Genomic DNA, 16,390 nt, shown 5'->3' with positions numbered 1-16,390 from the left:
GTGTTAGTTGAGGGATGAATGTTGGCCAGGGTCTCCCTGCTCTTGTTTGAAAATGTGCCATAGGATCTTTTATGTGTACTTGAAAGTCAGATGCAACCTTGGCTTAATGCCTCATCCAAAAGGTGTCACATCTGACAAGGCAACACTCCCTCAGTACTGACATTGAAATATTTAGGACCTGGAGTGCAGCTGGCACCCATAAAACGTTTGACTCCGAGGCGAGAACACTACCACTGAGCTAAGCTAACAGTAAAATTAAAGCAGCTTTATTTTCTCAAAAGCTCGCAGTAACATTTCAGCACCAAAATCCTGTTTAAATTGTTCCCGATTAAACAGATGGGCAGGTAACTATGTTTCTTCCAGTATTTCTTATGAACCAGCCATTCGTAGATGTGCTGGAGTGACATGGGATTTCCAATTTCCCTTTCCCTAATTCCAATTTGGAGAATCCCACAAGAGTTTTCTCTGATGTGTCAAGATTTGAATCAAATATTTTATTTAGTTAAGACTATCGGATGTTCTGTGCTTTGTGGAATTCTTCCTGGTTGACAACTTTGGGAATTATCAAATGTAATGTTTGTCGATGTTGGAAAAAATGGTTCATATATCTTTATAATAACATTTGTGTTTATGATCATTTTCTACATTGTGACCATCAAGTCTGCCAACTTATTCTTCCTCATTCGATAAATCATTATTGTGTTTGTGCTCTTCTGCTTCTTCTCGATCTTCTGGCAATGGTGGCAGCAATGGCCGAGGCGTATGAAAGCATGGGCCTTACACTAAACATCCGTAAGACAAAAGTACTCCACCAACCTGACCCTGCCTCTCAGCACTGTCCCCCCACCCATGCCCCCCCCCAGTCATCAAGATCCACGGCGCGGCCCTGGACAATGTGGACCACTTTCCATACCTCGGGAGCACATTATCAGCAAGGGTAGACATCGACGATGAGGTTCAACACCGCCTCCAGTGCGCCAGCGCAGCCTTCGGCTGCCTGAGGAAGAGAGTGTTCGAAGATCAGGCCCTTAAATCTGGCACAAAGCTTATGGTCTACAGGGCTGTAATGATACCCGCCCTCCTGTATGGCTCAGAGACATGGACCATATACAGTAGACACCTCAAATAGCTGGAGAAATACCACCAACGATGTCTCCGCAAGATCCTGCAAATCCCCTGGGAGGACAGATGCACCAACATTAGTGTTCTCGATCAGGCCAACATACCCAGCATCAAAGCACTGACCGCACTCGGCCAGCTCAGTTGGGCGGGCCACATTGTTCGCATGCCTGACACAAAACTCCCAAAGCAAGCGCTCAACTTGGAACTCCTACACAGCAAGCGAGCTCAACGTGGGCAGAGGAAGCGTTTCAAGGACGCCCTCAAAGCCTCCTTAATAAAGTGCAACATCCCCACCGACACCTGGGAGTCCCTGGCCAAAGACCACCTTAAGTGGAGGAAGAGCATCCGGGAGGGCACTGAGAACCTCGAGTCTCATTGCCGAGAGCATGCAGAAAACAAGCGCAGGTAGCGGAAGGAGCGTGCGACAAACCAGACTCCCCACCCTTTCCTCCAACGACTATCTGTCCCACCTGTGACAGAGTTTGTAATTCCCGTTTTTAACTGTACAGTCACCTGAGAACTCACTTTGAGTGGAAGCAAGTCTTCCTTGATTTTAGAAACATAGAAATATAGAAAATAGGTGCAGGAGCAGGCCATTCAGCCCTTCTAGCCTGAAGGACTGCTTATGATGATGATGATTTTTCTTTTTAAATTTTATTTTCTAGTTTTCTCTTCCCTCCTCCTCCTCCTCCTTTCATGAAGGTTCTGGCTCACCCTAGTAGCCTTTCTTAAAGTGTGATCCTAGATAGCACTGGCAGGCTTTGTGACTGGCATCACAGCTGAGCCTTGCCCAATATCCACACACACACTTACCAGCAAGGGTCACTAGATAGTGAGGGTGTGTGGATAGCTGATTTGGAAATGAATGAAAGAGGTGAGAGAAGTGAAGGGGGAAAGAGGGAGACGCAGAGAGAAATGTAGGGGAGAAGAGGGACCGAGTGAGGTGGAAAAGGGAAAATAGAGATACAATAGAGAATGAGAAACACCGAAGGGAAAGAGGTCATGCGACTGCTTGGTGGAATCTGGCCTGGAAAAATATGAAATGATAAGACCTCAGCCAAATATGTTGGATAACTACTGATGGGACTAATGACCGGCCAATACATACGTGCAGAAGTCTGTCCTAAATGACCAAACATAACTTTATTTCAATAATGCTGTAGGTTGGGTTCTTGAGGGATTAGTACTTTTTCCAGAATAAGACTTTTAAAGTACAGAATAATAAATGTTTTTCAATAATTTAAACATTTAAAATCCTAAATAAGGTAAGTTTATTTTTAGACCCTTTAAAATATGTAAATGTATTCCGTATATATGGAATCACCATAAATATGAATACTCTGATAGGTTGAGCCGGCCCACGTGATCCCAGTCATCATCATAGGCAGTCCCTCAAAACGAGGATGACTTGCTTCCATGCCAAAAAGGGATGAGTTCACAGGTGTTTCAATGAAGGACCTAATATTCCGGATCCCGAACTACATCCCAGTGACGCATAAACGCTTACGCTGCTGGAATATGTGGGCCTCCGTGCAGGCCTTCGCGTAGAGGTCCAGGATCAGAAGTCTCCGAAACTCCAGGAACAACAGGTTCTTTCGTAGGAATATTTGCAGTCGGAGGCATCCGCTCGCGGGAAGCCTCCGACCACAAATTCTGGGCCAATACCTGTGGCTACATTTGGAATTTGGGAAATTAATTCACTGTGCTCCCCATCATTAAGGCAGATATTTGTTGTTTGAAACAATTTCAAGCAGTAGTGATATCCAAACTATTTCTTGCAGCATGAGCATGAACAATCATGGAGGCTGGCATAGTTTTGCTATTAACTTTCTCAGGACTGTGACGGCAGTTAGGATTGAAATGTTCAACCTAGTTGAAATGTGCTTATGCAGGCAATGTTATTCCAATACTATTCTTAACAGCTCGCCCGGTGGCTTGGATGCATGTACTGCAGTGCAGGATACTGGATTAGACAGAGGAGGAAGGTTCCATTTTTGATCCTTGGTCTGGGCTGAGTTAGCTGATTTCAGCTAGGGTGACAGGAGTTTTACAGTTGGCCCGGCACTCTAGGCTTGAGAGAATGAAAATCAGGCAAGTTTCCTGTACCTGATTGCTTATTTGACAGCGGTTTTGGACTTGGCTGTGAGACCCACCAGTCAAATATAATTTGCAAGTATTCACACATGAAGGATAACTAATTGGGTGAAGTCTTCTTCTTAGGCAGTCCCTCGGAGTCAGTGATGACTTGCTTCCACACTAATATGAGTTCTCAGGTGACTGATGAGTCCGATGCGGGATCTACAGTCTCTGTATTTGTGAAGGTCCTGACATTCCAGGTCCCGAACTTCATTTTATAGGGTGGAAGATGCCTGTGTGTGAATTTTTTTAACATGGGTTGGCCATTGCACACCAGCTACCACACGGGCTTGACAGAGCATGGTCTTGGTCCAATGGCAAGGAGATGCAAGATGATTGGAGACCAGGCTCTACTGCATGGCCGTAGTACACACATTTCTACTATCCTCCCTGAGAGTATTAAGGAATATGGATCCAAGGCAAGTAAATTGAGTTAAAATACAGATCGGCCATGATATAACTGACTTGAAGGGCTGAATGGCAAACTCCTGTTCCTATGTTCCAATTTGCATCACTGTTGTATTCTCAATTAGCAAATACTTTTTCATAGGGATTGAATAGTTTGAACCCTGTATCACCACCAAGATTTACACCATTAATATCTATATATAGAGACTTGCATTTATGTAGCACCTTTCACGTTATCGGGATATCCCAAATCACAGCCAATGAAGTTCTTTTGAAGCGTAGTCAGTTATGTGGCAGCCAAATTCTGCACAGCAAGGGCCCACAAACAGCACAGCAAATGAGATGAATGACCAGCCAGTCCAGTTTTGGTGATGCTGATTAAGAGGGATTATTGCTCAGGACATCAGTAGAATTCTCCTGCTCTTCTTCAAATAGTGCGATGGAATCTTTAGGATGGGATGTTGTCAGGTGAATTTTAAAGATGGTGTGTCTTAACAATGCAGCAGTCGCTCATTACTATACTTTATGCTGCTGCTGATGATGCGTGTCAACCTAGATTCTGTTCACAAATCCATACTAGGACCTGAACCCACAATCTTCTAACTCACAGGTGAGTGCCACCATTGAACCAAGCTGACACCATGAGATGCTTCCAGATGTGTTCAGCATGGCTCAGTTGGGAGAATTCTTGCTTCAGAGTCAGAAGATCGCAGGTTTAAGCCCCACTACACACTTGAGCACATAATCTAGATGATCACGCCAGATGAGGGAGTGCTGCATTGTCAGATGTTAAACCAAGGCTCCATCAGCTTGCTCAAGTTACCCAGCCAAGATTTCTCAACCAACAACACCAAAAACAGACTATCTGGGCATTCACTCATTTATTATTTGTGCGACTTAGCTGAGTGCAATTTGGCTGCTGCATTTGCCTACATAACAATAATAATGACTAAACAAAACAATTAATTGATTGCAAAACCCATTGTGACATCCTGAGGGTGTGCTATGGTGCTATATAAATGCAAGCACTTTATTTCCTGCCTGTGCAGATAGACCACACTTCAAATATGAGCCCTTTGCCCCACCCCCCCCCCCCCACCGGAGAAAAAAATTTGACCTGTATTTAAGTCACACCCCCAGATTAAACCAATATTGTTTTAATAAAGCACAGCCTATTTGCAAGTTAATACAGTATCACAATCTGCACAGATTTGACCAGCTGCTTTGTTGCAGCAGATGTTTAGTTGATAAAAACATAGAGGGGCAGAAATTCTGGCCTCCCGGGTCCGTACGGAGTGTGTACAGACCCAGGAAGGTACCGCAAAAGCCGGTTTTCAGCGCACAATGCGCATGTGCTGAAAACCGGCTTTTCCAATTTGTCAAGCTTGACAGATCGAGGAAAAGGCAGCTTCTGGTGTTTGTGAGATCATAACATCACGCTATGGTAATATCAGGAGAGGAGGGATAAAATGGGAGAAATTGGAAATTGCTTTTTTTTTAAATATACCCTTCGGACAAGAGTTCTAATTGTTGTAAAGCACATAATTCAGTGCTGCCTGGCAATCTCCCGAGCGAGTTGAAAATGTAAATATATTTATTTCAGCTCTTGCCCTGGAGTGAGAATCCCATATATTAAATGTTGCAAACATCATACTGGAAGATTCTTTACCACTTTGGACTTGTAAAAAAAAATGTCTGTCCATTGTGCAAGGAAAAGAATTGTGTTTTCTAGTTGTCTCAGCAGTGAGAAGCCATTAAAGTCCTATCAACTGAGACTTTCCTCTTTTATTTAGATGAGTTAGATGAAAAGACAGTGGAAAATAATGAACAAAGGGAAGAAATTATTCGCCTTAAACAAGAAAGGCAGTATCTAGGAAATGAGCTCACTTTAGCAGGTAAGTTAAGAACCCTAAAGAAATACCGAGGGTATTGTGTGAACCAGCAAGTATCCCAGGTCAATCTCTGGTCTGTAATAAGTTAGCTGATCTTAGCTAGGGTAGCAGTAATTCAGTACAAATAGCCTTGTCTTTTGGGGCTAAGGAAGAGAAAAACATAGTGCTCCTGAACTTGATTTCTTATCCAGTGACTATAGGACTAAACTGTGATGCCCCCCTCTCCTTTTCACAACCAGCACAAATTACATTGGTTCACACATGAAGGCTGAGCTTTTACAAGCGGTATTGGAGGGCTCGTGTTGTCCATGCAACGGTGCTCCATTGTGTGTCATTGGTTTCAGGGTCAGAGGTTATGGGGCAAAACATAATAAGACCCTCCAGTGTCCTTGAGCAATTGTTTCCAAAGTAGTGGCCTCTCTCCCACTCCATTTAACCTCATCAGTTTTTGAAATATCATATGATCTGTCCTCCATTTACTTTGTTAAAGACAGCTTCAAAAAAAAAATCATATATTATAGTAAATAATCTTAAGTAAAGACCAACATGTTGTAATCTGAAGTGTTTAGGTGTACAGGATGTGTTGCTTTTTTCCCCATTTTTTTTCTGTCCAGTTATAGGAAATGATTTATTGCCTACTGTAACCTAACGTTAATTTATATAAAATCCCCAAAACGTTGATATTAGCTGGTAATGTTGTAAGATACATTTTCCAATATTTTTTTGTGATTTTGCAGCCACAATAAGTTCTAGGTCCTCTATATACAAAATGCCAGGTTTGCATTGAAGAGAAATTCATTGTCTTGTTTTACGATTCCATTTCAGTTGAACGGGAGAAGAGGAAAGATCAGATACTGGATCTGGCAAGATCAAAACAGGAGCGAGCAGACACTGAACTGCATGGTCTTCGGCAGGCAAGACCATTTGAAATCTATTAATGCAACATTATTTAATTATTGAAGGACAAAGTTGCTTTGAAGCAATCGGGTGTATACAAACAAGAAGAAAGTTGTACTCAGTCATCATGTACATAAGAATAATTGATTTTCCAATTCAGTGGAATATTTACTAATTTGATTCAGTGTATAAAATAAATGAATAGATCACTGATACCTCAGCAAGTTTAGTAAGTGAAGGTTGAACCATGCAAAGCAGGATGCTCCCAAAATGAATCACCAACTATGCATAGGAACAAGAGTAGGCTATTCAGCCCCTCAAGCCCATTCCTCCATTTTATGAGATCATGGCTGATTTATAACTCAGATCCATTTACTCGCCTTTGATCCATATCTCTTGATTTCGTTGCATAATAAGCATCTGTCGATCTGTCTTGAAAATTTCAATTGGTCCAGCATTCACAGCCATTTGGGGGAGGAAATTCCAGATTTCCACTACCCTTTGTGTGGAAAAAGTGCTTCATGATTTCACTCCAAAATAGCCTAACTCCAATTTTAAGATTGTGCCCCCACCAGTGGAACGTTTCTCTGTATCTACCTTATCTTATCACTTTGTTATTTTAAATATCTCAATTAGGTCACCCCTCAATCTTCTAAACTCAAGGAATACAAGCCAAGTTTTTTAAAATTATATTCGTTCCGGAATGTGGGCATCACTGGCATTTATTGCCCATCCCTAATTGCCCTTGAGAAGGTGGTGGTGAGCCACCTTCTTGAACCGCTGCAGTCCTTGTGGTGAAGGAACTCCCACACTGCTGTTTCAGGAATGGTGAACAATTTAACCCTTTAACCCCTGGTATAATTCTGACTGATGTTACACTGACAGGTCTGTAGTTCCTGGTTCCTGGTCTCCCTCCGTCCTTTCTAAAATAATGGAGTGACGATTGTTGCAGAAGTAAGTTAACTGATCTCAGCTGGTGTGTCACTGTGGATAGTACAGTTAGCCTCTACACCCTTGGGTTAGGAAGGGGGGAAATTGGCCAATGTTCCTGTTCTTGATTGCTATCAGGGGGCCCTGCTAGAAAGCTGTGTGCATGACTTTTCAGCGATGTTGGGAATAGGCTCATTTTGATGCTCCCAAATCAAATAGCCTGCTAGCACTTCCCGTTGACGTTCACACATGGATAATGGCCACTTGAGCAAGGTACTGAGAGGCAATGCCTCGCAAATTGCCGGGCGATTTGCATGGGTCCGTCGTTGGCCTTGCCGATAAAAATCCGTTCTCGCTGTGAGGCTCCCCATTGAACTTAAGACTGATGGTGACAATGCTAGATTTCTGATATTATTAGGAATTAATCATGCCGCACCCGTTTAGGCAGGTAATTAATATGGTAGAGGGCCCTACAAATTATGTGATTTATGGTCTTCACTCAACCTTGCAGGTCCATAAAGGGACCAGTGAAGTTGTGGAGTCTCACTCCAGTATTCCTAGAGGTTTTTACATTTTTTTTTTCTTGTACCTTTGGTGTCCCCCAAGGACCTATCCTTGGTCCTCTCCTATTTCTCATCTACATGTTGCCCCTTGGCGACATCATCCAAAAACACGGTGTCAGTTTCCACATGTATGCTGACTTCTCTCGACCCCTCCATTGTCTCTAAATTGTCAGACTGCTTGTCCGACATCCAGTACTGGATGAGCAGAAATTTTCTCCATTGAAATATTGGGAAGACCAAAGCCATTGTCTTTGGACCCCGCCACAAACTGCGTTCCCTGGCCATTGACTCCATCCCTCTCCCTGGCATCTGTCTTGGGCTGAATCAGACTGTTTGCAACCTAGATGTCATATTTGACCCTGAAATGAGCTTCCGGCCACATATCTGCAGCATAACTAAAACCGCCTATTTCTACCTCCATAACATTGCCATTCTCCACAGCTGCCTCAGCTCATCTGCTGCTGAAACTCACATGTATTTGTTACCTCTAGACTCGACTACTCCAATGCTCTCTTGGCTGGCCTCCCACATTCTACCCTACGTAAACTTGAGGTCATCCAAAACTCGGCAGCCCGTGTCCTAACTCGCACCAAGTCCTGCTCACCCATCACCCCTGTGCTCACTGACCTAAATTGACTTCCGGTTAAGCAACTGCTCGATTTCAAAATTCTCATCCTTGTTTACAAATCCCTCCATTGCCTCACCCCTCCCTATCTCTAATCTCTTTCAGTCTCACAACCCCACGAGATATCTGCGCTCCTCAAATTCCTGAGCATCCCTGATTATAACTGCTCATCCATCAGTGGCCGTACCTTCAGTTGCCTAGGCCCTAAGCTCTGGAACTCCCTCCTTACACCTCTCTGCCTCGCTACCTCTCATTCCTCCTTAAGACGCTCCTTAAAACCTACCTCTTTGACCAAGCTTTCGGTCATCTGCCGTAATTTCTTCTTATGTGGCTCGGTGTCACATTTATTTGTTTTGTCTTATAACATTCCTGTGAAGCGCCTTGGGACGTTTTACTACGTTAAAGTCGCTATATAAATGCAAGTTGTTGTTGTTGTTGTCTTGGCTATCTTTTTGTGTCAGTCTTAGTATCCACACTCCTGTTAATGTCGGAAGGCAATCATTTTCAGGATATAAAGCAGTTTATCCACTTAGAAGAGGGTCTCTCATTCAAATGTAAATTATATAGATCTCTTTCAGAAAATAACATTTTGGGATACAGTATATGAGTAATTTGAAACGTGATGTGCTGAGTGTGGCATGCTTGAAGGAAAATGATGACTTTGGACCGATTGGGTTTCTTATGTTATTTCTCGGTCTGTTGTAGAATAATTGATAGATATTGATTGCTATGATTGGTTAACAAGTCCATTATCATTGTTTCAGGCCACTACCAGGATGGTAGAAGGCGAACTAGATGGACCATGGTCTTTTTCCAAGTAATTGTTATGTTCCTATGAAAGCAGTGCAATGGTGTATGCACAGGGTATTCCACTATTCCTGATCATGACGGACAGGGCTACTGGTTCTACAGTTCATGCATCGAGAATGTTTGTGCATTTCTACACCTACCCTGTCATTCACTCACTACCTTCTCCAGGACCATACAGCAATTCCCAAACACAACTGGGTTACAGTGTCCTCTTGTTTTGCTTACTTTTCCTTTCTGTCACTCTTAATCCATTCACTTTCTTCTTTTTTTAAATTCCTCTTTCTGGCTCTATATTTTGTTTGACTCTAACTTGCCCTATTTCCTTCTCTGTCTTTTATTCATTTTATTTCTCCTTCCTTTCATTGGTCAAGGAGATAAGCCATTGGCACAAGGTCCAATGTGACATTAACTTTATGGATTGACATTTCATCAATTTGCTGCACACATATGGTGAAATGTCAATGGTGAGCATAAAAGTCCAATTAATGTTGTTCACCACCAAACCTGCCATTGTAGCAATTTATGGCCTATTGCATTTTTGGCAGACTGATCTGTAATTTTAATGCGCTCTATCTACCATCTTGAACAATGGGCTAACTTGTGGGATATGATGGTGGGTGACCACGACGTTCCAATGTAGATTAAGCTTGTGGCTCATGAGATGTGTCCAAATGGATTTTCTTCATGGTTCAGAACTTCTAAACGTATAATGGAAGGGGTTCCTCTGGCTCATCTGTGACGCCCATGCCCAAGCTGTCCAATGCATTTGTGGCAGAAGGGAAAGAACGGAGACTCCTGGAAGGGGAAAGTCAACCTCACTGCCTTTTTTGTCAAAGACCCTCACATAAGGACCTGAATTTAATCTGTTTATGATGAATAAGTCTGGTACGTTGCACTGAACCTGGATGGCTATAACATCAAACTGTCCTGTCTGGGTCCTTCCACCATTCTGAAAGCAGATTTCCTTCCTTTAGGTGAGAGAAGAGTCTCAGACTTGCAACTGCTGCTGGTAGGTGTTACCCAGAGGCCAATTATGAGAACACACACTTTATCCAGGTCTACCATGATTGGGATGCAGAGAGTTAAACAGCTGCTGTTGAAACTCCGCACCTTAAATTCGTAGTTTGTTTTGATGCTGTGACCAGGAGGATGGTGCAATGTTAATTGCACATTTTATGATGTCTTGTGCTACTTGCAAGAAGGTCCTGATACCTGCTAGTGATGGCTTAAACCTGTGCTTGTTTTTGTCTACCAACTGGTGACTATATTGTTTTGGGAGGGATGGGAGAGATAAGCTAGATCTCTTTGTGGTTAGGTGGTTTGAGATGATATGATGGAAATTTAAAACCAAGTTAACCCTCTATAGTGATTCAGTAAGCAGGCAGTTCTGCAGTACTCTCAGGGCACTGTTAATGAATTGGCTAGCCAGTCTGGCTCACTAATTCAACCTGGAGGACTAGACCTATTACTGGGAGCTGGGATTCTTCCAACTCCACTCCAGAAAACCATGCAAGCCAATGCAGTAACAACAGGTCGGTTGTGCTACCTGAGCAAGTTGCAAGAAGCTTACCAATGCTTTGTTGTGCAGTTTTAGCTGTTTAATCTCCAGCAGTACCTATGTGCCCAATTGGAAGTTCCCAAACTTGGGCTTTGCCAACCTGTATATCAAAGCTCTCTTAGCTTAGGTAAAGAGTATTTCCCTATGGAGGAAGAGTATGTACTCTGTATTGGGCACATAGATATTCTGCAGTTAGTGATTTCTCAATAACTTAACTGCAATAGTTCTTGGTTACAATGCAGTTGTACATTTATGCATCATTGGCATAACGAATAGAAAGTGTGGTTGAGTGTACAAATCCATAATTTCATATTAATATTTATTAAAGAGGAAATTAACCATTGTTATTTTCTTCTAGCATACAAGGCTGGATTCTCGGCTTTGCTCATTTCGGGGCGGTAATGGCGGCGGGGCGGTCCTGATAGCGCCTGGGAAAAATTTGCGACTCAGTCAGCAAAATTGGGCAGCTGGACCCTGAGTGTGGGGCGGAGCAGTAAGGGAGCCGTTGCATACCTCTCTTAGGGCACTAAGCCAGCTGAACAAGTGAAAATCCCAAGCTAAACAGCCGGCCTCGGAGCGCTCTGAGAGGCCTGGGGGGGGAAAAAGAAATCTGGGGGAAAAAAACACCTAAAAGGTTCTCGATGTTACTCACGCCACCACAACATAAATGGCAACAAAAAAAATTAAAAACAATCACACTTACCTGAGGTCAACATTACTTGCCTCTCTGCAGCCGCTACGTGTCGGATCGCCCGTTTTCACAGGTGGTCCCAGCAGGGCGCTCTACGGAGCGCTATGGATCGGGCTGGAGCCAAAAATCGAGCCGTTGTTGCAACCAAGGGCATTGCACACTGACTTGCCTCTTCCGGGCGGTAATGCTCTGCGCCCCACCGAAACTGGCCCCAAAAACCCCAGCTGGAAGCTGGCCATTCCCCCAGAAGAGCTCACCGTCGCCACTGCCGCCCCTCCAGGGTGAAAACCGAGGCAGTAACAAGTGGAAAATCCAGCCCATGTATTTTACCAGTCTTCACAGATGTTTGTGTGGAAAGTAATGTACTTGTACCTATCTAATCTTTATCATGTATGTGTCACTTCTATATCTTTTGATCAGGTAAATGAAAAGCAACGGCATGACTTGCAGCTTCTGCATCTGAATCTTGAAAGTTCTCAGGAGTTGATCCAAAAGCAGGAGGAGAAAATTCTTGAAATTAGGTAGGCAGGAAGATTTGATTATGCTGTTTAAAAATCACTCTCCTTTCACTCCCCCCCCCCCCCCCCCCCCACTTCCAATTTTTTTGGGGGTAAAGTATAATAAAAGGGACACACCATAATAACTGTGCCTTGGTTGAAACTAGCACAAGCTAGGGATTGAACATGGACTATGCAGCTGTGTATCATATCATGTGATGTATTTACTTAATGAGCTATAAATATAATTTGATGAAATGTAACTTCACAAGCTAGCAAAACTCAGTGAGGCAGCCATCCTGGATGAAGAAGGATTCAGGAAACCTGATATTAGACTTTTGAAAACGGTGTTCCATAGAAAACTGCTGGGAAATTTGTAAAAGTGGTCCAGTATGACTACAATACTTCCCTTCCTCTCTGGGGAAAGCCTGTGTTAGATCTCTTAATTTCCAATGAAATACGAACTCCGATTGTAGTTTTAATGTCACTTTATTTTTGGCAGCAGTAAGAAGCTCTTGGCTTTAAGCCAGGTCTTTGTCCTTCATGAGACCACATGGTCAAAATGGCTGTATTTATACTGGGTTCAATTTGCAGAAAAGAACTCGCCTTCTTTGACCTTATTGGCTCAATTAATAGTCTTTTAACCTTTTAATTGGCTCGCTACCCAAGGTCCTAAAATGTCAAGTTGATTGATGACTCAATGCAACATGCTGAACTGCACGTAGACATGGGAGTCTGTGTTTTCTCAACCTGTCTAAATGCAGCCTGTTTGAATTCTCTATCAATCCCCCCTTTGATTCTTTCACAAACTGAATCATAAAACATCAGGTATCACTGGTTAAACATTCTACAAAATAATTTCATACATGTTAATAGAGTTTCCTTCTAAAATTTGTTGATGTGTTTCGCCACATGTCCGGACTAGTAGCTTCCACACAAATTTACACCAACCCGAGTTCCATCGTGGCCACAATGGAAGTCTGATTTTAGTAGGTTAATTAACCTTATTCCAATTTAATCCAAATCAATATCTTAATTCAACCAGTAAACAACCTTCCCTTAAGCATAACATACCCCTGTGCCACATACAGACGGTCTGCTGGGACCTGCAAGGTGTCTCACAAGCGGGACAGCAGCTACAGCCACCTGGTCGCAACAACATTTAATCAACATAAACAAACAATATCAAAGTAAAATAATTACAACAAACAGAATTAAACCTTCCACCAATGAAGTTCCTATTGAACCTAGCCATTCAGTGGCACCGCTCCACAAAGTGAATGATGGGGCTTATTTTTTTCAACCTCCTTTTGGATATGCTCCGCTAAGTGGGTAATTTCTTCGGAGCTATCTGGGATATACGTGCAACACTCAGTTCCGAGTAGGGCGCAAGTACCTCCCTTTTCAGCCAGGATGTAATCAAGGGCCAGTCTATTCTGTAGGGCTACTGTGCGGATTGCTACCATTTCTGCATTGATTTTAACTAGGGCCTCTGAGGTATCAATGGCTACCCGTTCCACAATGGATGCCATGTTAATGGATTCCCTTGCCAGTCTGGCGGTCCCATACCTGGGGATCAGAATGGCAAAGAATCTCTCTGTTTCTGTGATAGCTCTCTTAGGACGGTGTAAATGTTCCGACAGTGACTTTATATGATACATATAAGGCACAATGTAGGCTAAATAACAGGATCCCGTCCAATTCTGGGGCAACCAAGGGTAGGCCTTGTGGCCACACACCCAATAGCTGCCATTATAGGCAATGAATGTTAGCTGTTTCTTTGTCAACAACACTCCGGGGCCTGTCCAGGCTTTTCAATCTGTTTTATTCAGAATCCCCGTTACGTTAAGAATTCCCACATCGGCCCAGTTTGGATGGTTCCATGGCTTGATTATATTATAATTCTGGGAGCAGTAACTATACCCCATATTTTGGCCTCCTTTGATGTTTCTAATCAGACAGATCGATTCCCCCGGTCTTCCTATTCCCGTTGTATTAGTGATGATAAAAAATGGGGGCCGTTTGGAATTATTGTAGCACGGTTGGTATTCCCCTTCAAAGGTAGTCAGATTGTAATCTGCTGACTTCCATTTACGTGCCCAGTTTTCCGTATCCTGAAACGCATTGCCTGTTTTGTTTTGATTAATTATCCACTCAGCCATTTCCGAGATATTCAAGGGAACTGGCCTCAAGGGAATCCCTCCCTTTGAGTGAATAGGAATATGCGCACACACCCAACAACTAGAAATGTTACCTTGTTTGACATAAATGTATGACATATATAAAAAGGTATTTACATGTAATTCCCTTGCTACCCTACTATTTCCCTTTGGTGCAGAGGGTCGGCTTGTAAGAAGTAGGCCTATGCCTAGAATACCTACAATCAGTAATACAGTAAATTTATACATTTTGGCAAAAAGTAATTGTCCTTATTAGATTTCAGCTTCAGTTACGGGTGCTCGTTTAACGTGTGAAGCGTGGATCCAGGCTTTCTTTCCTTGGACTTTAACAGCTGCCTGGGTGGTCAATAACACTTGATAAGGTCCCTCCCACTTGGCACCCAAAGGTTCTTTATGCAACTTTTTCACATACACCCAGACTCCCGGGATGATGTCGTGTCCTCCTTCGGGTGGATTCCCACAAGCTGCCGATACCTGTCGGGAAACAGAACTAATAGCATTGGTTAGGTTCTGACAGTATGATAACAAAGTGTCACTCATTAAGTGAACGTCAGCTTTCCGTAAATCGATAGTTCCTGGCAGCGACATGGGTCTTCTTGTTATAATTTCAAATGGGCTTAGACCTGTAGTTCTGTTCGGGGTTGCCCTAATGCTACATAGCACTATTGGTAGTGCCTGGGGCCATGGTGTTCCTTCTTGGTGATATTTGGCAAGCCGTTGTTTCAGAGTTCGATTCATTCGTTCTACTTGACCTGATGATTGTGGATGATAAGGAGAGTGTAAATCCCACGTAATGTTCAGTAACCTACAGACTTCTTGGCAGACAGCACCTGTGAAGTGTGTTCCCTGATCTGAGTCAATGCTACTCGGGACTCCCCATCGGGGAATGTAATCCTTACACAAGACCTTTGCAGTGTGATTGACTGTGGGTCCTTCTGCTATTCGACATGCTTCTGACAGGGCCCGTAACTCGGCCTGTTGTGCTGACGTTCCTGAGGGTAAACATCCTTTTGCCACTACGTCATATAAGGTTGTAACTGCCCATCCTGCTTTTCTGGTACCATTGTCAACAAAGGAGGAACCATCTGTAAACAGGATGAGGTCTGGGTTGTGCAGAGGCTCCTCTGCTGCTAAGGCTGCTTCTTCTGTTTCTTTTAAAATCTCCACGCAGTCATGCTCTTCACATTCTCTCCCCCTCTTGCTCCCTCGATCTGACATCGGGAGCATAGTTGCGGGATTAACCGGGCTGGTCTAGACGATATGGAGATTAGGAGCTTCCAAAACTGCTGTCCAGCGGGTCCATCTAGCTGCCGTCACCTGAGACATTCTAGTCATAGACAGCAAAGCGTGTACGGTGTGGGGACACTTGACAATCAGCTTTTGGTTGAGGACTAGACCCGCAGTGGTCATTACCGCTCGACATGTAGCTTCCATGGCCCTTAGGCAACTTCCCCATCCGAGGGCTACCACATCCAGTTTTGCCGAATAATAACCAATAGGTCTTTGCCGATCCCCATGTTCTTGTGTCAGTATAGCTGTCATATATCCTTCTTTCTCATGGACAAACAGGGTAAATGGCTTACCACTGTCGGGGATTCCCAGAGCCGGTGCCGAACACAAAGCCTTTTTCAAACTCAGGAAGGCCTTTTGCTGTTCCTTAGTGAGGGTGATGGCTTCTTTAGAGGCACGTTTCCCCTTTAAAATATCATTCAATGGCTGAGCAAGCTGTGTGAAGGAGCCAATCCAATTTCTGTTAAAGTTACACAATCCCAAAAAAGACCTTAGTTCCTGAATAGTGGTGGGTTTTTTAGCAGCCCGAATGGCTGCAGTTCTATCCTGGGTAAGTTCTCTCTTTCCTTGTGAAATCTTTTGTCCCATGTATACAACCTCTTCTTGGGATATTTGTGCTTTGTCGATGCTGGCTTTATGTCCTTTCAGCCGAAGGTGGTCCAGCAAAGCTCATAAATCTTGTTCATGCTGGTCTTCCGTGTTTGAAGCTAGCAGGATATCGTCTACATATTGGATGACTGTGGATGACAGGGGAGGTAATTCTCACAAATGGCTTTGTAAAGCCATGTGGA

At 43.4% G+C, this 16,390-nt stretch overlaps 1 protein-coding gene across 4 annotated transcripts in view; it reads left to right on the top strand.

Annotated features, from left to right (window-relative positions):
- The window catches only part of ccdc62 (coiled-coil domain containing 62), a 49,536-nt gene that overhangs the window by 10,097 nt on the left and 23,049 nt on the right, over positions 1 to 16,390 (top strand). For 3 of the 4 annotated variants that reach the window (XM_070887786.1, XM_070887787.1, XM_070887785.1), the window contains exons 9-11: positions 5,460 to 5,561; positions 6,384 to 6,472; positions 12,053 to 12,153. In XM_070887786.1, the coding sequence (XP_070743887.1) occupies positions 5,460 to 5,561; positions 6,384 to 6,472; positions 12,053 to 12,153 (292 nt within the window). The remainder of the gene's footprint in view (positions 1 to 5,459; positions 5,562 to 6,383; positions 6,473 to 12,052; positions 12,154 to 16,390) is intronic. The other variant, XM_070887788.1, reaches the window with a different exon arrangement.

This window comes from Pristiophorus japonicus, chromosome 8 (assembly GCF_044704955.1).
Source record: "Pristiophorus japonicus isolate sPriJap1 chromosome 8, sPriJap1.hap1, whole genome shotgun sequence".
Taxonomy (NCBI): domain Eukaryota; kingdom Metazoa; phylum Chordata; class Chondrichthyes; family Pristiophoridae; genus Pristiophorus; species Pristiophorus japonicus.
Note: the sequence above shows the minus strand (reverse complement) of the source record. Positions and strands in the feature narration are given on the sequence as shown.